This window comes from Neoarius graeffei, chromosome 7 (genome assembly GCF_027579695.1).
Source record: "Neoarius graeffei isolate fNeoGra1 chromosome 7, fNeoGra1.pri, whole genome shotgun sequence".
Taxonomy (NCBI): domain Eukaryota; kingdom Metazoa; phylum Chordata; class Actinopteri; order Siluriformes; family Ariidae; genus Neoarius; species Neoarius graeffei.
This window is the reverse complement of record NC_083575.1, coordinates 23108324-23133296: the sequence shown is the minus strand read 5'-3', so window position 1 is coordinate 23133296 and position 24973 is coordinate 23108324. Positions and strand designations below refer to the sequence as shown.

The 24973-nt window shown below is 41.4% G+C and overlaps 1 protein-coding gene across 1 annotated transcript in view; it reads right to left on the bottom strand.

Annotated features, from left to right (window-relative positions):
• The window catches only part of gfral (GDNF family receptor alpha like), a 31041-nt gene extending 12818 nt beyond the window's left edge, over nt 1–18223 (bottom strand). The window contains exons 1-8 of the mRNA XM_060924921.1: nt 18202–18223; nt 18063–18104; nt 12261–12392; nt 7682–7825; nt 7499–7609; nt 7357–7410; nt 6535–6859; nt 6043–6296 (exon numbers count right to left, since the gene is read on the bottom strand). Coding sequence (XP_060780904.1) covers nt 6043–6296; nt 6535–6859; nt 7357–7410; nt 7499–7609; nt 7682–7825; nt 12261–12392; nt 18063–18104; nt 18202–18223 — 1084 coding nt within the window. The remainder of the gene's footprint in view (nt 1–6042; nt 6297–6534; nt 6860–7356; nt 7411–7498; nt 7610–7681; nt 7826–12260; nt 12393–18062; nt 18105–18201) is intronic.
• Nucleotides 18224–24973: the final 6750 nt, after the last annotated feature.

Sequence of the window (24973 nt, the reverse complement as noted above, 5' to 3'; positions counted from 1 at the left end):
ACTGAGCCGTTGTGGTCCATTTCTCACCATGTGTTCCATGTTCATGAAAATAAAACGCACATGAGCACCAGCTCACACCATTTCGCTTGCGTGTGCGCACATACATACAGGTGTGAGTGGTGAACCTCCATGAAGCTGGCACCCCATATGATGAGAATGTGAACAAAAGTGTTTCAATGTGTTTGTGCATTGTTTGTGCACACAAAACAAACATATGTGCTTCATTTTTTTCTTAAGCTATTAATGTTAATGGGGTGCAGGATGACGTCACATTATTAACATTTACTGAGTAATTTTCTCTAAAAGAAACTGTTTGAGCACAATTTTTTTCATGCACAAATGATTCACAAACAAATCATTTATTCATGTTCTCTTCATATGGGGTGCCAACCAAAGCCAGTGGAGAGAAAGCCTCACCTATGACTGACAGAGACGATTCAGCCAAGAGGAAAAGAGCGCATGAGAGCCAGACACAGTGTGTGTGTAGCTATATGACATTCACCCATTTCCAGCCTGTGAGTTAATTGTTATGCATCTCTCCTGGGTTGTGACCCAAGTCCTGTCCAAATCGTCATGACTGGGGTTGTGTTGACTCACTTGTGGCTTGAATTGACAAAAGAAGGGTTGAACATTGGTCAAATAATCCAGGTCCAACCTTGTTCTTTGGTATGAAAGAGGCATAAGTGAGACAATGCATAATGTACTAGGTTAGCAGCATTTTGTTGGACTGTGGCAAATTGTAGAAACCATGACATCACATGGCTTGTCCAATAAAACTGATCAAGCTAAACTAAACTCTAACATTCGCCTGACACAGAACAGATCTGTCAAAAAGGATATGTTGCCACAGTAACTGAGCAGGGCTTATGATGAGCTTCCTTCATGGAAGGTGAGGAAATTGATGAAAATTATCGAAATAATTCAGTTTATGCAATACCTTCTGGCAGAGGTGGGGACTTGAAACTTGGGGACTTGGACTCGAGTCGACTCGAGTCACTGTTTTCATGACTTGTGACTTGACTTGACAAAACATGAAAATACTTGAGACTTGACTCGGACTTGGAAGTTTAAGACTCGGGACTTGACTTGACTTGACACACGATGACTTGAGTGACTTGAGTGTTATTTCCATCGTGTTTTTATTGTGAAAATAAAATGTAATATGCACATACTTCAGTAATTTTGATTGCACTGCTGTTGCGTTGTCACCACCCTGTCCATCAGGCACGCTCTCTGCGTGGGCTATATACCGGCACGCCCCATGCCACGATGTGTTCACAGATTTCACATCATATCATCATGTCAGCCATCCCAAGAGTAATCACTTTCGGCTTCAAGGGCTACTGCCTAGAAGGTAAACGACGAACGGTGCAGTGCAAGATTTGCAACGTGACTATTTCTGACAGCCAGACCACGACCTCCAATTTCGTCCGGCATTTGAAGATCCATTCTGCCCAGTAAGTTTATTAATGTGTTGTTATTTGGTGGGGCGGCACGGTGGTGTAGTGGTTAGCGCTGTCGCCTCACAGCAAGAAGGTCCTGGGTTCGAGCCCCGGGGCCGGTGAGGGCCTTTCTGTGTGGAGTTTGCATGTTCTCCCCGTGTCCGCGTGGGTTTCCTCCGGGTGCTCCGGTTTCCCCCACAGTCCAAAGACATGCAGGTTAGGTTAACTGGTGACTCTAAATTGACTGTAGGTGTGAATGTGAGTGTGAATGGTTGTCTGTGTCTATGTGTCAGCCCTGTGATGACCTGGCGACTTGTCCAGGGTGTACCCCGCCTTTCGCCCATAGTCAGCTGGGATAGGCTCCAGCTTGCCTGCGACCCTGTAGAAGGATAAAGCGGCTAGAGATGATGTAATGTAATGTAATGTTATTTGGTGATCTCAGCTAAACTCCTCGTTAGCCAGTGTTAGCCACGAGAGTGAGCGGTAGGAGGATTTTAGCCGTTGCAGATGTAGCTAGGGATTCAGTTTATTATTGTGAAATTCTTATGTGAATGCTGGTAAGCAATGTAGTTACGTCAAGTTTAATGATATTGTATATCAGTAGTAATAAGTTGATTGTGCACTTTGCAGTCGTGATGCTGAATAACATAAGCAGCTTCCTACCCTGTTGTTCTGTTTCAGGGTTAAGCTAATGGTCAGCTTGTGAACATGTACACGTTCATGAGCAGTACAAATTCGTGTAAGTGTGTTCGTGTACATTAGCCAGACTGTCCATAGGGCATAGAGGCAGGGGAGTTTATCATAGCCGTTTGAAATAGCAGTGCAGCAACCTGCACATTTTTTTCGTCACACTACCCGATCAAAAAAGAAAAGAAAACTCCGTCCTACTGCCTATCATGCACTATTGAAAAAAGCGCCACGATTTGGATTCACCGGCATGCCACTCGCTGTTTGAATACAGGCTAGCAGCAATACTAAACTCTGCAAAATAGGCTGACTGTGCGCGGGAGTCTCGGTTCCCGCTGTAACACAGTGTTACGAAAATAAATTGTGCAGTCATCCAAACCATGAATTTACATTTAGTATATCAGGCTACCAGGCCGCCAAAACAATGGTTTGAATGACTACAATTTAGAGAGCACAACTCTGTAACTGAACAGGTGCATTGGATATTTCCCAGTGAGGTAATTTAAAAAGTCTCTGGGTAATTGTTCAAGGAAAGATGAATCCCGCGCACTGTCCTTTCCGTATTGTTCCCGAAATGTTGCACTTGTGGTAAGGAGGACAGTGCGTTAGCCACGACCGAAACGTTGTGAGCAAAGTTCCTGTGGAAAGGAATGCGCGGGATGCATATTTCATTTAACATTTATTTTCGTAACAATCTATTATAGCGGGAACCAAGACTCCCGCGCCAAAGTCGTTCTACATGTCCCCGCTCCGCACAGGCTGAGGCAGCCTCGGAGAGGGAGAGAGCGAGAGAGCGCTTTTGCACACACCTCTGTAGCTTGTCATATGGGGTAAAGGCCCGGTCACACAGCACTCCGCGTCTATATCACGTACAAAAAGATACAAAAATCTGGTGGACGTGGTCGTAAGTGGTAATTTTTGGTCATTTTGGCTTTGCCATGCTTTGTACGGGGTATGGCCGTCGGCGGCTGTTTCACTGCCATAGCACTGCCAAATCACGGGTAACCGCGGCTCAGCGTCGTTGGAAGAGCGGCTTGCTGCGCATATAAAAGCGGTAGGATATGTTGAGCCTGTATCAGTTGGTTCTGTTGGTGCTGGAGCATTAACATGAGGACATCACAGCGTTGAGGGTTCATGTTCACCCCTTGACATCTAGACTGCAAGTGCCGAGGTCTCAGAAAATTACGGTATTTATACATGCCGCAAATCAGAAGTGATGCAGAAGTGATTAGACAGTGATCAATCGAATTTAGAACTTGTTTGAGACGTCGTTTAACGGGCTTAGACAGTGCTATGTACGTGGAAAAATCCATTTCTCAGTGATAAGCCGCTAAACACACGCTATATCCCGTGATACCAACGCGTAACACCCGTCCGATGACCGTGCTCTGCCCGTGATAGACCGCCAAACTTTCGCGTCTTACCACGTCTCCCCAAGTTTTAATAACGGCCGGGACACTGATTATCACGTGTTTTTCACGTGTTGCACGTCTTTACCACGTGTGCCGGCCGTGGTTGTCCGCGGTCTAAAGTTTTGAGCAGTCCAAAACTTTTTGCCGCGTCCGACGCCGTTCCGATTTTCCCCTGCGTCCTGTCACGTCTGTATATCGACTGTAACACGTCTTAACTTCGACATCAACACGAACAATATCGTCTGCTTCACGGGAGAGCACTTTTTGACGGGTTTTGGCCGTGATAAAGCCGTAAAGCGCTGTGTGACCGGGCCTTAAGATGATGTCGCTTTTTCACGGGCGAACAGGTCTTCTTTTTGAGACCTAAATTATGTCTGACACATTTCTCTATCCTTTGTTTTTTTTTTTTTTTACTGGCGCAAACATACATCGAAGTCACTTCAGGTTTCTCCACGTGTATCTTATTAATAATAATCATCTCATCTGACGTGATTAGAGATTGGAGGAGCTCATGCCCCTGTTAACCCAAGGTGTCGTCCTACCCTCTTTTAACTACGCACATAACAGAATGCCAATTCTCTGTTTATTTTTCTTGTTGGCTGATGACAATGTGAGAAACTTAGTTGGCTTTCAATCTTGCAATCAATTTTGCCATCAATAAATAACTTTGTAACATTATTACTGTTTTGTTTTATGTATTTTACAGAACATGAGTATTTAAAATGCAAATATTTAACAGGGCCCTGTGATGACCTGGCGACTTGTCCAGGGTGTACCCCGCCTTTCGCCTGTAGTCAGCTGGGATAGGCTCCAGCTTGCCTGCGACCCTGTAGAACAGGATAAAGCGGCTAGAGATAATGAGATGAGATGAGATGAGATGAGATATTTAACAGGTTGGGCACATGTGCCAGGGATGTTTACTGACATTTACTTATGTATTGCCTTTTCAATGTATTAAATTCATATTCTGCTGCTAAAATTACGCCAATACGCCTAAGGTGACTTGACTTGACTTGGACTTGACTTATTATAGGACTTGACTTGACTTGACATAGCCTGTGACTTGACTTGACTTGCCCAAGACAAAAAAGACTTGGGACTTACTTGGGACTTGAAGGTTAAGACTTGAGACTTACTTGAGACTTGCACATGTGTGACTTGGTCCCATCTCTGCCTTCTGGTGACGCTACTATAACTTACATAATTTTCATACTCATCAAATCATTCAGTAAGCCTTTGTGCCCAGTAGAGGGGACATTGGGTCAATTTGGGCTGGACTATTTTTACACGGGGAGTTAAGATATTTTAACTATTACAGAAATCTCCCTGGGATTTAATTCCAATCTGAATCTCATCTCATCTCATTATCTCTAGCTGCTTTATCCTGTTCTACAGGGTCGCAGGCAAGCTGGAGCCTATCCCAGCTGACTACGGGCGAAAGGCGGGGTACACCCTGGACAAGTCGCCAGGTCATCACAGGGCTGACACATAGACACAGACAACCATTCACACTCACATTCACACCTACGGTCAATTTAGAGTCACCAGTCAACCTAACCTGCATGTCTTTGGACTGTGGGGGAAACCGGAGCACCCGGAGGAAACCCACGCGAACACGGGGAGAACATACAAACTCCGCACAGAAAGGCCCTCGCCGGCCACAGGGGTCGAACCCGGACCTTCTTGCTGTGAGGCGACAGCGCTAACCACTACACCACCATGCCGCCCCAATCCGAATCATATGAGTCATTTTTATGGCCTGTACGTACACGCAAAATGAAAGATTATTGTGTAGTTTACCTTCTACAAAATGTCCAGTCGAAATACCACAGGTAATATATACATTCACCAACCACTTTAATAGGAACACCTACTATTTCTTTAGTATAAAGACACTGCAGGAAGCAATTTTTTTCTATCGTCTCCTGCCAAAACCAAACCAAACCAAACCAAAGTACTGTGCAAGTTTAAAACACAGAAATTAAAATACGGAGGTTGTTCAGAGAAGCAAAGCTTCAGAGGGTTTTACTTACTAAGTTATAGGGGTCCTACATACTGTACACGTGATTATGATCGACCTACTGACGATCAAAATGATCCGTCAGTTTGTTTGTAATAAAAAAGGATTTTTTTTTTTTTTACTGTGACAACCATGTATACATCGTAAAGACCCTCCCATCTTGATGATCCATATAGAGATCACTAATTGATCATTATCATTACAGACGTCCTCCTGCAACAATACTTATCCAGACAACTGTCCAGAAATATTGTCATTCTGGAAGAGATTCCCATCAGGATGGAAATGGAATTTGATGGAAATAATTGGTCAGAAAAAAAACTTGTATTTATTGATTTGTAGAGATCCTTCCCTCTAATATGTATTTCAAGCCTCTAGCTGACCTAAATGTTGAACAGCAGGTCAGTACTGTTGTTGCTAATCAGCACAGGAACTATCCATTTCTGACTATAACAAATATTGACTGTGTGTAAGTACTTACTGAAATAGGATCTGCTATGAATGGCTTGGTGCAGCACATTGCACCTGTAAAGATTGTGATGATCCAGTCCCTGACAGGTGCACGGACTCTGAAGCACAGATCCCATTGTAGCTACAAAGGCCAGTCTGCACTCTTTGTTTCCACTGACAAAAAAGTTGAGATCGATGACGTGCAGCAGGTCTGTGGTTGAATATCCACTAAATGAAACATCCTCTGAGCCAAAACATTTGGACAAGAATGCTTCAAATGTCTGCCTGTTAACACAAATGAGTGTGCTGTTACCAGCAGCTCTTTATGTCCATCAGTGCAGCTCTTAAATTCTTTACACATATATCAGTGAGCATGAGTAAACATTATTGTCTGCCTTGCCCTATACTCTATGGAGAGAGCAGATGGGCTCGATACTGAAAAAAAGTGCATGTAAACCAATGCAGTGTGGCAAAATATATGGTCTTAAATCTTAATAGATGTGTGAGACAGAAATGACCCAACCTGCAAACCTTCTCTCCAGTGCAGTTGTCCAGCATCTCCAGGCAGCTCCATTGTGCTATCGTGTCTTGTTTACAGGAGTTGGAACTGAGCATGGTCTGAAAATGCTGGCAGTCCTGGTCATCTGTCACACACTGGCAGAACACTAGCATCTCAGCCACGTTTTCAGGCAGGATAGAATAAAATCGTCTTGCCGCCAGCCTGCAAAGCTTCTCCTCACACTGAGGAGCAGAACAAGACTGGACAAACGGCACCAGCTGCCGATTACACACTTCATCCTGGATACAAAGCGTCATCTCCTGTACGCAGGAACTGTTTGGGGCCGGTACTTAGTTTGGGGACATTGAGGGACAAAACAAAGGCGTATGATTTGTTTGCAACCAAAGCTAACTCATTTATAAGTTTTAGAATAATGGTAATGCTAAAAATGACTTCTAAGGCAAAAATTTTGCAAAATCATAGGTAAATTACGAGGGTTATGTACAACCTTTAAAAATGTGAAATAAAGGTAATAAATAATGTCCAGTCTTTGTAAAAATGATAAGATAACATGATTTTGATCCCTGTTTTATATCCTCCAGTGCTTATTTGCACTCCTACCTGTACACACACACACACACACACACACACACACACACACACACACACACACACACACACACACACACACATATACAGGGGTGCCTGTAGAAGATACCCAATTATTTGAAGGGGATCTGGGTGTTGACTTCCACACACATTGTTTATGTTACTAATAATAGAGACCTCTGGGAGATCCTCTGATAATTTATTCAGCAGTTCAGTATAAACAGGAAATCCATTTACCATATTTTAACAGTGTACTTTTTTTCCATTCCACCTTCAGGCTGTTTTCATGAACTGGAAAGACAGTTAAAAGGAAATATTTTGGCATGTTGAAATGCTGATATATTTTAATAACCCATTGATAAATGGAATATTATAGAACCTGGTAAGGGTAGGTGATGATCGGAATGAGGATGTAGACCGTCGGCTTGACGGCTTGCCTGCTGAGTTGCCGATCTTGATTTGTCAGGTGTGCGCAAAGGCTCAACGTCTGCTTGAAAATAACTGCTTTCAATTTACAGTCATTTCGAGTGTGGGGTCAGAAATGATGTGTGGTGTACCTTACCTAAGTAGGAATGGCAGAAGGAATCCAGTAGTTGTAGAATGTTGCATGGATTTTCATCGGTGCACATACACTTGACTGAGTGACTGAATATTGCTTGAATAGTCAAATTACAGCTCTCAGAACTTTGCATTTGGCAGCTGCTGTCTGATAAAAGGGACAAAGCAAAAGGGCTTCAATGATGTGGCTTCTATGACACACTGATCCATGCAAGGGTAGCATATTAATGGCATGCATGACTTCCATAAAGCCAAACTGTATTATATTGATGCGTAACAAAAAAAAAACCCACAGAAATTTTGGTTATTAAAATGTTACACCAGAGTAAACTGCCAGAACAGCTTCAATGCACCTTGACACAGATTCAATCTATCTATTTTTATTCTATCCACATTCACTGGATATTAGATGAGCAATCGCGTGCTCTGATTGGCTACTCTACTACTAGGCTATCAGCTCATATACCGTGATTAGAGAAAAACAAAATGGCGGCGCGTGTTGCTGAACCAACCGAGGACAAAATAAAAACTCTACCCGAAAACAAAACCCCAAAAAAAATAAAAAAAAGCAACAAAATACAGAATTAAAGTATTTAATGGTAAGAATGTATGTTTTTTATATTGTAAGAATTATTATTAGAACATTTTTCACAAATTGCTCCTATCTTTTTGCCGGCTTGTTTACATTCTTCATCGTTAAGCATTAAAATTTGTTGAATTTTTTTAGATTGGTTCAAAAGCTCAAAGAAGTTTGAACGTTACAGAACTGAAATGGTCAAGGAAGAATTCAATAAATGTCTAAAGCCAGGGCTTTTCAAAGTGTGGGGCGCGCCTCCCCTAGGGGGCACCAGAGTTCTTCGGGGGGGTGCAACGTGAGGAAAAATAAACCAGAATAAGTTACTATTGCGGACATTTAGCAAACTTCAGCTAGCCTTTACCAGAGACAAAATGGATCGATTTTTAGTACCTAAAGCTACAGTGAGTAAGGAGACAGAGTCTGGGCCAAGCAAAAAAAGAAAGAAGTATGACCATGATTATTTAAAGTTTGGATTTTCATGGACTGGATCTGAAGATGCTCCACTGCCACAGTGTGTTGTCTGCCAAGAGGTGCTAGCTAACGATGCTATAAGATGTTTAAAATGTGTAAAACAAGATGTTTTTTTTTAAAAAAAGCACACATGTTTAAAATGTGTAAAACAAGATGTTTTTTTTTAAAAAAAGCACACATGTTTAAAATGTGTAAAAAAGATGTTTTAATAAAGCTCATATGTTTTTAAATGTGTAAAAAAAGATTTTTCAAAAAGCACAGATGTTTAAAATGTGTAAAAGAAAAAAATAAAAATGTGTACAACAACCATTTTTTTAAAAATACGAATGGAACATTAAGTATAGCAACAACAAAAATTGTAAGGCGGGGGGGCACTGTTGTTTATTTGCTCTCTGAGGGGGGGCTGACTCTCCCACACTTTGAAAACCCCTGTCTAAAGCTATTCTATACCTCGGCATGACAGCAAGATGGCACTTTCTACAAAAAAACAACACTAAAGTCAATTTGTGCAGCCATCGATAGGTCTTTAAGTCCACCTTGGCGGAAATTATTTTGTTGGACATTTTGTATAAAGTTTTTATTTATCAAATTTGCAAAAAATAAAAATGCTGTGCATCTCAAAATCCAGTGAATGTGGATAGAAATAATTATTCCACTCAATCTTGTCGTACATGGATTATAGCTGACTCAGCGCTACGCACCTCATCGGCTATCAGCTCATGTATGACTCGATTTCGTGGAATAACTGTTAAATATTCCAAGTCTACTGGAGGGATGAACACCATTCTTCTAAAAGATATTCTGTCAAACACATTGGTCCAAAATAACAGTGCCAGGCTATTTTCCTTTGTCACCTGTCTGTATGTCTACAAGTTAATACATTTACATGTAATTAATTTAATTACATTTACATTCAAAATAATGCTTCTGTTTCCATTATGGAGTTCTTTCATTAACTACTGTGAGTCAATATGATCTACATGTTAACAGCATGTAACTACCATTTGTCTTATTTGATGTTACATCTTTATTAATGCTTGGAGTTATTAAGTGGAAAAATGAAGAGGTAAGGCTGAGCATGTTTTAATATTTACACTACCGTTCAAATGTTTGGGGTCACCCAGACAATTTTGTGTTTTCCATGAAAAGTCACACTTTTATTTACCACCATAAGTTGTAAAATGAATAGAAAATATAGTCAAGACATTTTTCTGGCCATTTTGAGCATTTAATCGACCCCACAAATGTGATGCTCCAGAAACTCAATCTGCTCAAAGGAAGGTCAGTTTTATAGCTTCTCTAAAGAACTAAACTGTTTTCAGCTGTGCTAACATGATTGTACAAGGGTTTTCTAATCATCCATTAGCCTTCTGAGGCAATGAGCAAACACATTGTACCATTAGAACACTGGAGTGAGAGTTGCTGGAAATGGGCCTCTATACACCTATGGAGATATTGCACCAAAAACCAGACATTTGCAGCTAGAATAGTCATTTACCACATTAGCAATGTATAGAGTGGATTTCTGATTAGTTTAAAGTGATCTTCATTGAAAAGAACAGTGCTTTTCTTTCAAAAATAAGGACATTTCAAAGTGACCCCAAACTTTTGAACGGTAGTGTATAGCCAGAGACCAAAGTGTATTTAGTTATTAACATTTATTAACATTGTTATTTACATTTTTGTGACTACTGCCTCATAGAGGCAAAACCACTATGTCACTGTGTTGTAAGAATGAGTGTAACAATAGCGCATGTGCATACGCATGAGCATTACAATCACCAGAATGGCGAATTGTGATCTCACAACACGAACAGTTGATCTCGCATTATCAAAGATACACAAGAACGAGTGGCAAAGCCACTATGTCATCGTGTTGTAAGAATGAGTGTAACAATGGCGAAACTTCATGACCAATCAGCACTTACCCTGATCAAGTTCGATTACCTGTTCTACTTCTTGTCTTCTTCTAGTCTTGAATCCGAGTCAAGTCCAGAGTCTGAGCTCGCTTTCTGCCCAGAACCCAAGTCATCTCCAGAGCTCGAGTCCAGTCCAGAGCCCAGTCCAGAGCCCGAGTCAAGTCCAGAGCTCGAGCACACTTCCAGCCCTGAGTCCAAGCCAAGTCCAGAGCTCAAGCCCGAGTCATTTCCTGAGCTTGAGCCAGAGTCCAGCCCAGAGCTCAAGTCATCTCCAGAACTTGAGTCCAGCCCAGAGCTCGAGCTCACTTCCAGTCCTGAATCCGAGCCAAGTCCAGGGTCCGAGTCAAGTTTACAGTTTGAGCTTGTTTCCTGCCCAGAACCCAAGTCATCTCCAGAGCTCGAGTCCAGTCCAGAGCCTGAGTCAAGTCCAGAGCTCGAGCACACTTCCAGCCCTGAGTCCAAGCCAAGTCCAGAGTTCAAGCCCGAGTCATCTCCAGAGTCTGACACCAGTTCAAGTCAGGAGTCCAAGTCTTGTCCTGAGCCTGAGCGCCCACCGGAGCCAAGAAAGATGGATTTTCGAGCTCTTTGGGGGGGGGGGGGTTCTGTCAGTCCGGCGCACTTTAGCGTGCGCACCTGAAGAACGCTCTGGCGCATCCCAGACTGTGTACGCATCAAGCGACCTGTTGCACGCGCGCTATTAATGACGCACACCTGCACATGATTGATGAGCAATATGTGCACCTATATAAGGACTGCTTAGACACATGCCTAGTGCGAAGTATTACACGACATCAGTACATATTACCGAGCCTTAGAGTACCCATGTCTGATTTCCTGATCTCTGTGCCTGTTCCTAGTTTACGTTTTGCTCTTTGCCTTTGATATCCTGTTTGTGCCTCGCCCGACCTTTTGCACGTCTTAATGTTTATTGAGTTTGCCTGCCAATTTGGACTGTTTGCCTGTGCATTTTCACTATAATAATATACTTCTGCACTTACATCCGCCTCCTACCTCGCACCTGACAGATACAATATTCCCTCTGCTAAAATTCAGCATCTTGGATATTAAAAAAAAAGGGGAAATTCATAGAATTTGGTGATCTTTAAATACTCTTGAAGTGACCGTTTTACAATTTATACTTCTAAATCCATAAAACTTCACAGAATTATGAAGAAATGTCCACTGTTAATGATTAATAGCTTACATCAGGGGGGAAAAAAGTCCATTTTCTGATAGCTGATTGAGCCGAGATCTGTTTGCAGTTTATGATCCTGAACTTAAGCTTCATCAGAACCTGTTAGCTGTGCTGGTTAGCTTTACCATAAAATAAACCACCATTATAAGACAGGAAATCCATGGTAAGGTCAAACTGTGTTCAAAGATAGCAAGCTAACCAATACATCTTTCATCATAAGACAGGCCCTTGGTTATGAATTGGTTTCGAGTGCACCTGGATAAGCAGGCAAACAAAGCAGTTTGCTGTAGGCTATTGCTTTTAAATCAGGTTTCGCTGGGTCAGCATCTATATCTTGTCAAGCCCTGTTATTTCAGAATACTTATGGCCTTTTGGAACGATTGAAATAGTCACAAATTACTCACAGGAAACAAATGTATACCTTCAGAAACACAAACATTTCTCAGAAGAGTCTGTTTGCTTCTGCACAGGTGTGGTGAAATACAAGGCTGCATCAGTGACAAGCAGCGTGTCGATATCATGGTGCAAACTATCTGCGAAACCAGGCAGATCCCTACAAACAAACAAACAAACAAACAAACCTTTCATTACCCTTTGCTCAGTATCAGTGGCTCTCAATGTGGGATATGGGGACTCCCAGGGATCCATTCGATCCATTGTGGAAATCACTACTTACTATTATCATTTATGAGAGAGAGTTATTAGTCCGTGTGACCAGTTGAATAAATTACTGAATGGAATAAGTTCAACACAAAACCTATAAATTATGTCAGCTTGGTCCTAATAGCAATATTAATACAAATGTGTTCAGTGAGTGGAATGTTCAGGAATACAAAAGCTGTATGGCTCGAACAAATCGCTGAAATATTATTGCACACAGGTGTAATATTGGAACAGTTCATAAAATAAATAAAATATAATAAATCTGTACTGAGGGATTTTTTTTTTTTTACAGTTAAAGGAGTCCCCATGGCAAAATCCCTGCTCTATACTAAAGCAGCGACTACAATTATCGACAGTCCATAATTACAGTAAATCCTCTAATACTGGCCTGTATTCCATTACTGGCCGGGACTCTAATATTGGCCGGTCTCGCTGTCGGAGGAGGTAAATAATGGCCGGACTCTAATACAGGCCGGGGCTATAACCAACGATGTTTCTGAGATCATAGTGGCCTTACACAATCGTTCCGATCTGAAAGACAATTGTGATCAGTGGCGCCGCCAGGCGTATGGCCGTACGCACTAGGCGTACCTTGGGGAGAGAGATTTTTTTTTTTTTTTTTAATTATAATTGTTACCTGAATGCTTTGGCAATGCAACATAATTTGAGAAAGAGAGAGAGAGAGAGAGAGAGAGAGGGAGAGACGTGTGTGTGCCGGCGCATTTGTGTGCTTCAGGAGTGGGCGGGGTGTGCGTGACCAAGAAAGCTCATTGGTCAATGCAGATATACTTTTCTTGCACCACTGAGGCTACGTTTACATTACGTCGAATCAGCGGATCATCAGATTAATGTTCTTAAAACGATTCGCGTTTACACTAAAACCGTTAGCCGTGCACATAGCAACGCCAATACGCGGATACGCTCGGCTCCGCAGGCATCCTGCGCTCCAAATCACTCCGCCCTGAACAGCGAGTGCCCTCTGGAGGGTGCGCACTCCGGCCCTGCGCAGCTCACACAGCGCGCGAGTGAAGTGAACAAGCCACGATTCGGGACTGAGCCGCTGTGTGTGTGATCCCAGCGCAGATCACTTATTACTTGCAAGTGGAAGGATGGCAAGCCTAAAGACAATCATAACTACACAATGGGCAGTATTTGCATCAGTATTTGCAGTATTTTCATACTTTTATACTCTTTAATGAAAGGTGATACAAGGCGGAAGTCCGCGCCGTTTTTCAGCAGTCGCGTCACATGACCAACGCCAGCGAATCAGGAAGGTGGATGTCACAGTGATGTTGTCCAATGAGACGCCAGCTAGAGCTCAGCACAGCGTATTCGCGTATTCTGAATGTTTACACAGCACCGGACCAGATACGATCTAGATTGAATACGTGGACGCTGGCGGATTCCCGTTTCCTGGCTTTTCCAGGGGGTTTAATGTAAACGGACAGTGCATCCGCGAAGAAAACGAGACAGATATGGTCTAATGTAAACGTAGCCTGAGATTCTCTCCAGTTTTGAGAAACGGAGACAGATAATCGTCAGTAGTCAGAGCTTGTGCGAGAATTTATTGAGAAGCGAGTCAAAACGAACCCTGAAACAAACAAGCTTGTTTCAGACTTTTACGAAAAGTCCAAAAGCAGTGATCCAGGGGTGTCATCTGCTTGCCAGTCCTCTCCAGTATCAGCTAGTAACACGGCACCGGCAGCTTCCACTCCTCCGCAACCTAGCAGCAGTACGCTGCAGCTGGATGCTAGCTCAGTTCCTTTGAGGGAATTGCCTTCATCTACCTCTGAGTTTGAAACTAGCCATACATCCAGTGAATTTCATATAAGAACACCTACATCTCCCCATGTGCCTTACGATCAGAAGTAGATGGTTGCTCCACCTTGCTGACAAATGAGCCATCAGATAGCTTTACACTGTAAACCCGAATAAGTTGAGTTTACTTAAAAAAATTGAGGAAAGTGGTTGCCTTAAAAAAAATAAGTAGGCTAATTATTAATGATTGAATTGAGTACCTTAAACTTACAATCTGGGCGGCACGGTGGTGTAGTGGTTAGCGCTGTCGCCTCACAGCAAGAAGGTCCGGGTTTGAGCCCCATGGCCGGCGAGGGCCTTTCTGTGCGGAGTTTGCATGTTCTCCCCGTGTCCGCGTGGGTTTCCTCTGGGTGCTCCGGTTTCCCCCACAGTCCAAAGACATGCAGGTTAGGTTAACTGGTGACTCTAAATTGACCGTAGGTGTGAATGTGAGTGTGAATGGTTGTCTGTGTCTATGTGTCAGCCCTGTGATGACCTGGCGACTTGTCCAGGGTGTACCCCGCCTTTCGCCCGTAGTCAGCTGGGATAGGCTCCAGCTTGCCTGCGACCCTGTAGAAGGATAAAGCGGCTAGAGATAATGAGATGAGATGAGAAACTTACAATCTTGGGAGACCGGGTATGGTTGTATCACATTTTTCTTCAGCACATAAAACTCTCATTTCTTTTTAAACTACAGTTGTAGAACTTTTAGGCAAAGTACCCACATTTGTCTACTGCAGTTTGCAACCATTTAAATCTCCTCAACTACATCACAAAATTTGTCTGATTATGTCAAATACAGAGTGTACTTTTGTTACAACCTACCCCACTACTGGGGTAGGTTGCAACACGTATTGGGGTAGGTTGTAACAGGTAGTTAAAACACAGAAAAAAACAACAGAAGTCCATTTCATATGCCGATTTATTGCATGAACATGGAAAATAGATTCACCAACTATGTTGTATGACATACAATCCACTCTCCATATTGAAAATTAAGATCATATTAATGTTATAAACGGTTTCTTGCCACTGCCCTTACAGATGTACCTTTCCTAATCTCTTCTGCTGCTCTTTTTAGTAGTTTAGCATCCACTCCACGAGTTGTTTTCCTCACCCATGTTCTAGGCATTCTGCAGAATTATCAAAATCACAAAAAAATCTTTTTTGTATGTAAGGGGATGGTTGTAACACTTTCAAAAAACTTGTTACAACCTACCCCACCACTGTCATCCATTGCTTAGCTAGCTGTATTAGCATGGTGCTTTGACATTAGCAGGGGATAAGTACACCATTCTTCACCTTAGAGACTGTAGTTTGACCTGATATAACTCATACAACGTTACCTACAATGTGTAAAGCACTAGGAAAAAAATAATATAAAAAAAGTTACTTTCTTACCTCAGACTTTGTTTTTTTCACTTCTCTCCGTGAGAACTTGCGCCAACGATTTCCAAATGTCCATGCGTGGTCGAAAAGGAACTATGAAGAGATTCTAATTGCCACATGACTTGTATCTTATCCCTGATTGGTGGAATTAGTGGCGTTACAACTCCCCCCGTGTTACAACCATACCCGGTTTCCCTTACCCCACGTTGCGCTACAGTGTGTGTCAGAGTCGTGCGTGCGGTAGTGCTGAGCAAGTTCACTAGATTCTAATCGAGGCTATAAAGAGTTTATTGTTTATTGTCGTGTGTAGTTCACATATGTTGTTCAAATATCAGCCTGTGTTCATGGAAGGCTATTGTTCAATTTCAAGTTAAAGTTCTATCGTTGTTTTGTGTATAAGCCTATAGATCGACTCTTCATAGAAAGTGCAGCACGCAAGCATTTTTTTTTTTTTTTTTGGGGGGGGATTACACCGCTAGTGCGTACCTTACAGTTCAACCCTGCTGGAAAGGATGTCTGAATTACCGGTATTTGTTGATAATGTTCTGTATACCGTTATGGTAACTGTACTTTTTCAATAAATGAACCTATTTTATAGGTTCAAATAGACACAAAATCTCGTTTTTATTCATTCCACTGGTAGTCTGTTTTGCTCAAATAGAAATAGAGGCCTGCCTCTAATTCTGGCCTCCTTCCAATAATGGCCTGGACCAAGATGCACTTGAGTGAAATAAAGGCCCCGGCCTATATTAGAGGATTTACGGTATAGACACTTTTTCAGATTTACCAATAAAAAAAAAATTTTTTTACAAAGGTCAGTGTCAGTTACAACAGTTATTACTGGTTAATTAATCAACCTGAAGACCCCCCCCCCCCACCCTTTGATATTGTCATCTGATGACACAGCTCATTATCTGAGATAGAATTTTTTTTTAGCACGATCAGCAATTTGAGGAAAACCAGGACGTTATCATCGCAGGTAAGCATGGCTTAAAGATCATGGACATGTTTTTACTTATCAAATTCACCGATATTTCATGATCTCCTTGTCGAAACCTACTTTGTTTCTGACTCTTTCATTTGACAGTCGCCGTTTTGTATCTAAACGCGCATTTGAGAAGTCACGTGAGGTGTCGATAATGGTAATCACTTTCACCGGTGTCCACCATTATCGGCACCCTGTGGTATTAAGGGACATTTACAACTGTTATGGATCGATCTTTGTGTAACATTGTTGAAGTAGACAAAGTACTTTAAAAAAATAAAAGTGCTGTGATTTATAACAAAATTTTTTCTGATTCATAACAGAATGGAATGCTTATAGAGTATTTGGAATCCTCATCTCTTCTCATTATCTGTAGCCGCTTTATCCTGTTCTACAGACAGGGTCACAGGCAAGCTGGAGCCTATCCCAGCTGACTACGGGCGAAAGGCGGGGTACACCCTGGACAAGTCGCCAGGTCATCACAGGGCTGACACATAGACACAGACAACCATTCACACTCACATTCACACCTACGCTCAATTTAGAGTCACCAGTTAACCTAACCTGCATGTCTTTGGACTGTGGGGGAAACCGGAGCACCCGGAGGAAACCCACGCGGACACGGGGAGAACATGCAAACTCCGCACAGAAAGGCCCTCGCCGGCCCCGGGGCTCGAACCCAGGACCTTCTTGCTGTGAGGCGACAGCGCTAACCACTACACCACCGTGCCACCCTATTTTGTACTATGTAAAACAAATTTTAAATAAAAACTATGCTTTGTTCACTTAATACCACATACCGATTATTTTTCCAAAATAAATTCTCATCTGGATGTCGATAATTGTGGAACAGTATCGATAATTGTGGAACAGTGTCACGTGATCTAATACGCTAAGTAATCGGGAATCATTTTTTTCCAGTGGAAGTTTGAGTAACTATTCATGCACAATTTACATATTGAAAGTCTCTTCTACTTTTGCAATGCCCAAAAGATCGTTAAGGTGTCGATAATTGTAGCCGCCGCTCTAGTCTATAATAGTATATAAAATAGGACATTTTTGTGTGCATAATTGTCTATGAATGTGACATTTGAGCTCATACTGATCTGTAATATGTCTTTATAACCATATAAATCATAAAGACAGGGGGAAAATGCATAAATATTCAAAATTTAGATTCTTTCACATATTAAATGTACTGCAACCTGAAATAGGAGGATTAATATTTCATTGCATTTTCATTTTCAACTATTTTTAGTTTCATTTACTGCCAGTCCTATTCTCAAACACACCCCTATTCTGGTGTTTCAGACATTTCCACTAAAAATACTAAATTACAAAAAACTATCACTAGTGTAAAAACAAACAAACAAAACAAACAAACCCTACAAATAGGGAATATTCCGTGTTTTAGCTCCTCCAGCAGTGTTACTCACCGGTAAACAGAGCCGCTCTCATGTTCTCCTCTCAGCGCCTCACTGCAGAATAATCCAGCTGCTGGAGCAACACCTGCGCGCGCGGACTGCACCGGCCACCACTCCGGTCTCCATGGCAATGCCAGCAACCGGAAATGATGTCCGTCAAAACAAGTCTATAAACTCGTGCACGGTATACTTGTTTTCGCGAAGTGTTTCATGAGCGCTGTTTGACGGATAATAAATAAAAATCAGTCTCATTTGTACAATTAAACTGATAAGTCAGTGGGTGCAGTGCCATACAGTAGGAGACACAGTGATGGCATTCTGTCACTTCATTAGGTTACTTAAATAAAACACTATCTAGCCCACCTGATCTTGCTATAGCCTATAAATAACATGAATTAAATATTTTATAATAGTTCCACTGAAAATAAATAAAATAACATACCAGTAACAGCAGGGGCGGCACGGTGGTGTAGTGGTTAGCGCTGTCGCCTCACAGCAAGAAGGTCCGGGTTCGAGCCCCGTGGCCAGCGAGGGCCTTTCTGTGCGGAGTTTGCATGTTCTCCTCGTGTCTGCGTGGGTTTCCTCCGGGTGCTCCGGTTTCCCCTACAGTCCAAAGACATGCAGGTTAGGTTAACTGGTGACTCTAAATTGACCGTAGGTGTGAATGGTTGTCTGTGTCTATGTGTCAGCCCTGTGATGACCTGGCGACTTGTCCAGGGTGTACCCCCCGCCTTTCGCCTGTAGTCAGCTGGGATAGGCTCCAGCTTGCCTGCGACCCTGTAGAACAGGATAAAGCGGCTAGAGATAATGAGACGAGATGAGATGAGAGACAGCAGCTTATCTTATAAAATCAGATGCACCCTTGTTTTGATCCCTTATCCTATAGAGCAGTGATTAGTCTGTCTGTTTGCTTTCATGCCTGAAGTTTGAAAAAGTTTGGGTAAAAATGTCCCATCCGTTATCTGTAACCGCTTATTCTATGCAGGGTCATGGGCAAGCTGGAGCCTATCCCAGTGGACTCTGGGCAAGAAGCAGAGTACACCCTGGACAAGTTGCCTTGGCTGACACATAGAAACAAACAACCATCCACACTCACACCTACGGTCAACGTAGAGCCACCAGTTAACCTAATCTGCATGTCTTTGGACTGTAGGGGAAACCAACACAGGGAGAACATGCAAACTCCACACAGAAAGACCCCCGTCGGCCACCGGGCTCAAACCCAGAACCTTCTTGCTGTGAGGTGACAGTGCTAAGCACTACACCACCATGCCTCCCATAGAAATGACTTTAAAAAAAATGCATTTGATGTCACTGTGATTTTCAGTGTAGTTTGTTGGCTGCGTCACCTGGATACTTAAACAACAGTAAGGCAAGGCAAGGCAAGTTTATTTATATAGCACATTTCATACACAATGGCAGTTCAATGTGCTTTACAGAAGTAAAAACAAAAACAGTAAACAACAGAGAAATAAAATTACATAAAATAATTTTATTTTTATTCTAAAACAATTAATTAAAAGAATTAAAAGAATTAAAAGAAAATAATAAGAATTAAACAATAGTAGAAATAAAATAATAAAATGAAGTAGAAGTTCAAATAGGAGGAGAAAAAAAAGAAACCAGCAGAATAGAATAAAGAATAAAATAGAATAAAGTTAAAATTAAAGTAAATTTAAAACATGCAGAGATAGTAAAGATTATAAAAAATGTAAAGAAGACAATATTAATTATTTAACAGAAAGCATCTGAAAACAGCTTGGTCTTTAACCTAGATTTGAAACTGCCAACAGCAGGAGCATTTTTAATGTCCTCTGGCAGTTGGTTCCATAGCTGTACTGCATAGTAGCTAAAAGCTGCTTCACCATACTTTGTTTTAACAACTGGTTTTAATAGTAAATTTTTCTGTTTTGATCTGGTAGATCTGATTGGGTTAGGCCGCTGCAACATATCAGAGAGGTAATTGGGCCCTGTACCATTTAGAGATTTGTACACCAGCAGCAATACTTTAAAGTCAATTCTGTAGCTTACTGGAAGCCAGTGAAGGGACCTTAGAATTGGAGTAATGTGCTCTGTTCTTTTTGTTCGTGTGAGAACCCTTGCCGCTGCATTTTGAACCAGCTGAAGTCGTTTGATGGTCTTTTTTGGCAGGCCTGTGAAAAGGCCATTGCAGTAATCAACCCTACTAGAGATGAAGGCATGTATTAGTTTTTCCAGATCATTTTTTGACATAAGTCCTCTTAGTTTGGAAATGTTTTTTAGGTGATAAAATGCCGTTTTAGTGATTGCTTTCATGTGACTGTCAAAGTTTAGCTCACTGTCAATGAAAACACCAAGATTTTTAACCATTTCTTTAGTTTTAATCCCTTTTGTGTCAAGAATAGTGGTAATCCTGAGTCTTTCATCCTTTTTTCCAAATAGAATTACTTCTGTTTTATCTGTGTTCAGCTGAAGAAAATTTTGTGACATCCAGCTATTGATTTGATCGATACACTGGTAGAGACATTCAAGGGGGGCATAATCATTAGGTGATAGAGCAAAATAAATTTGGGTGTCATCTGCATAGCAGTGATACAAAATTGAATTTTTATTGATAATTTGCCCAAGTGGGAGCATATAAAGGTTGAAAAGTAATGGTCCAAGAATCGACCCCTGGGGGACACCACAGGTCAAGGACATTGACATTGAGGAACAATTTCCCAGGGTAACAGAGAAGCTTCTATCTTTTAAGTATGAATTTAACCAATTGATAACTTTACCAGTCAATCCAACCCAGTGTTCAAGTCGATATAGCAGTATGTTGTGATCAACAGTATCAAAAGCTGCACTGAGGTCCAGTAATACCAGGACCGATGTTTTGCCTGCATCAGTATTAAGACGTATGTCATTTATAACTTTAATCAGCGCTGTTTCAGTGCTATGATTGGCACGAAATCCTGACTGAAAATTATCAAAACGGCTGTTTGCTATCAAGAAGGCAGTTAATTGATTGAAGACAATTTTTTCAAGGATTTTCCCAATGAATGGTAAATTTGATATTGGCCTGTAGTTATTTAATACTGAAGGATCCAGATTACTTTTTTTAAGAAGGGGCTTTACAACGGCTTTTTTTAGGGACACAGGAACAACGCCAGTCTCCAGGGATGTATTTATAATTTGAAGCACATCTGTAATTATAAGATGAAGAACAGACTTAAAAAATGTTGGTGGGCAGAATGTCCAATTCAGATGTTGAGGAACTGAGATTTTGTACAGTTTTTTCAAGAGTCTCATAATCAATTAAACAAAATTCTGACATTGTGTTGAAGTTATCTATCTGTGTCATTGGTGATTGCAGTTTTTCAATTTTTTGCAACTGAGATATATTATGAGGAATATTCTGCCGTATTTTATCAATTTTACCTTTGAAAAAGGATGCAAACTCATTGCATTTATTAACTGAGAGAAGTTCAGGTGCTAATTGTGGTGGGGGATTAGTTAGCTTCTCTACTGTTGAAAATAGCACACGGGCATTGTTCATATTCCTGCTGATGATGTTGAAGAAGAAAGACTGTCTTGCTTTACGAATTTCATAATTATAATTACAAAGCATCTCTTTATGGATTTGATAATGAATGTGAAGTTTAGATTTGCGCCATTTTCTTTCAGTCTTTCTACATTCTCTCTTTAGCAGTTTAACAGCCGGGTACTGCTTCCATGGTGCTTTCTGCTTATCATTGACTTTTTTGATTTTGAATGGAGCAATATCATCCATAATTTGGGTCATATTTAAATTAAAAAATTCCAGTAAATCATCTACAGAGTCTGACATTTTGGTTGAGTTCTGAGAGAGCGCTTGCTCAAAGAGAGCACATGTGTTGTCTTTTATGACTCTCCTACCTATAGTCGTTGAGCTGTTCTGAATGTGAGGAGACATAGAAACATCAAAGAAAACACAGAAATGATCAGATAAGGCCAGGTCAACAACAGTATTAGAAACAATAAGACCCTTTGTGATGACGAGGTCAAGAGTATGACCACGAGAGTGGGTCGGCCCCTGTACATGTTGTACTAGGTTGAAGTTGTCAATAACTGCAAGTAGTTCTTTGGCATAAATGTTATCAGTATTATCTACATGCAAGTTAAAATCCCCAGATATAATAAGACAATCAAACTCTAAGCAAATGACTGATAACAGTTCACCAAACTCTTCAAGAAAGACTTTGGCTGAATGTCTCGGAGGCCTATAAATAGTTAATAATAATATGTTAGGAGAGCATGTAACAAGTGCACATAAGTGTTCAAAGGACATAAAATCACCAAGTGAGGATTGTTTACATTGAAAAGAGACTTTGAATATATTTGCGATCCCTCCACCTTTCCCTTGTTGGGTAACATTCAAAAAATTAAAATTTGGGGGAGCTACTTCAATAAGGGTGGAAGCACTATTTGCTTGATCCAGCCAGGTTTCAGTTAGAAGCAAAAAATCAAGATTGTGTTTGTAAATAAGATCATTAATTAAAAATGACTTGTTTAAAAGTGATCTAACATTCAGAAGAGCTAGCTTTACAGAAAGTCTAGAAGTAATATCTGCTTGTGCACTCTGATGTTGTTTTAAAACAAGAAGGAGATTAGATTGGTTCACCCCCAGGGTTAAATGTGCTCTATGTTTTCTGTTTCTTATCAACACAGGAATAGAGAGTGGCATAGGCACATTGGGTCCCAGCTGGTTTTCAACACTACACCCATTTGCAGGGACCCAGAGTACATCAAACAAGACTTTCTAAATGTTCCATTTGGTTTGAGGGTGAAAGGATTGGAGATGACATGTATCTTTTGGATGGTGAAAAAGATTTGTAGCCAGCTGAAAGTCCTAGGCGAACTGGGTACACTGCTTGTCGCAGTAGTTACATCGACTGGATGCCTTCCATCATAACTATCTGCACAGAATCCTAAAAGTACGGTTCCACGATCATGTTTCGAAACTTGAGATTAGAAGGAAAACTGGTTGTTGTAGCCAGGGAATTAGCATAAGCTACTGCCGTCTCCTTTACTTTGGGCATGTGGCATGAACGTCAGATGGCAGGCTCCCTAAATTCCTGCTAGATTGGGTTCCCACCCATGGCTCTACAAGTATTGGGCGCCCAAGAATAAACATCCTGAAGACGCTGGGTAAAGATCTTGAGCTGTATCTAGGAGAGGATTACGATATTGCGATGGGGAAGCTTTGTGCACTGGATCAAGCTAAATGGCACCGAATCCTAAGTCCCGCCAAACAACGATTAAGAGATTGTGAGCAGGCAGACCCGTGGCAAGATGGATGAAGAGCTGACCAAGGTACAAGGTAAGGTTGTTGGCTTGTAGTTTTCAAACAGAAAAGGAAAAAAAATGTGTGATCCTAATTGGTAAATCTGGTTTCTCACCATAGCAAGTTGACAGCTAATAAAATACAATTAAAGGTAGACCGCATTTCAGATTTTTCAAGTTTAGGTCATAAAAAGAATTTTCTCTGACACCCAATTATTTTCGTTTAGTGGACCGAAAGCTACTGAATTTAATTCACAGACTTCCAATTTTATTAGGTTTTTAAAAGTAGATCAATTAATATATTTAGGGCCACATGACCCAAAATTTTCTGCTATTTTTTTCTTGCTTCACCATGACCCAATTCAAGATACTACATCATGCATCACATGGTGGGCTTTTCCTGTTCGCGCAAGGCATTGTGGGATACAATTTTGAAACAGAAGCGGAAAATGGACGATGCGAATGAAATGTGAAAGACAGACTACAGTAACGGAAAGTGAGAAGAAAAGATGTTATGTTGCAAAGGAAAGGAAACACAGGACCAAACTAATAAATATTGGCGGTCAGCGAGCACCTCGGTATGATCAGCTGTTCGCTTAGCGATGGAAAGATGTAACTGTCAGTGCACGGTCAAAGGTAAACCTGTCGATGGCAGTAATGCAACACTGGATGCCAGCTGCGGAGAAATGCTTGCGGAGCCATAGCTCTGACTCGAGTCGGCTGTATAGCTTGAGATTGTGACATCAGTGCATGGTATATCAGTTCATGGTATATCTGACTCACACCATATCCTTTTTTTTTTTTATTTCTGACATCACAAGATACATTACTTAATCAACAGTGGAATTATGTCACATGAGCCATCCTTGGCCAATCCCTGGTGGCCAATCCAAGGCATTCATGGAGTGCTCTCCCTGTGGAGACAAAAATATTATACTTGGTCATTTATTTATTGAGGAAAATGCTCCAATATTACATATCTGTGAGTGGCAAAAGTATGTGAACCTCTAGGATTAGCAGTTAATTTGAAGGTGAAATTCGAGTCAGGTGTTTTCAATCAATGGGATGACAATCAGGTGTGAGTGGGCACTGTTTTATTTAAAGAACAGGGATCTATCAAAATCTGATCTTCACAACACATGTTTGTGGAAGTGCATCATGGCACGAACAAAGGAGATTTCTGAGGACCTCAGAAAAAGCATTGTTGATGCTTATCAGGCTGGAAAAGGTTACAAAACCATCTCTAAAGAGTTTAGACTCCACCAATCCACAGTCAGACAGATTGTGTACAAATGGAGGAAATTCAAGACCATTGTTACCCTCCCCAGGAGTGGTCAACCAACAAAAATCACTCCAAGAGCAAGGCATGTAATAGTCAGCAAGGTCACAAAGGACCCCAGGATAACTTGTAAGCAACTGAAGGCCTCCCTCATATTGGCTAATGTTAATGTTCATGAGTCCACCATCAGGAGAACACTGAACAACAATGGTGTGCATGGCAGGGTTGCAAGGAGAAAGCCACTGCTCTCCAAAAAGAAGATTGCTGCTCGTCTGCAGTTTGCTAAATATTATGTGGACAAGCCAGAAGGC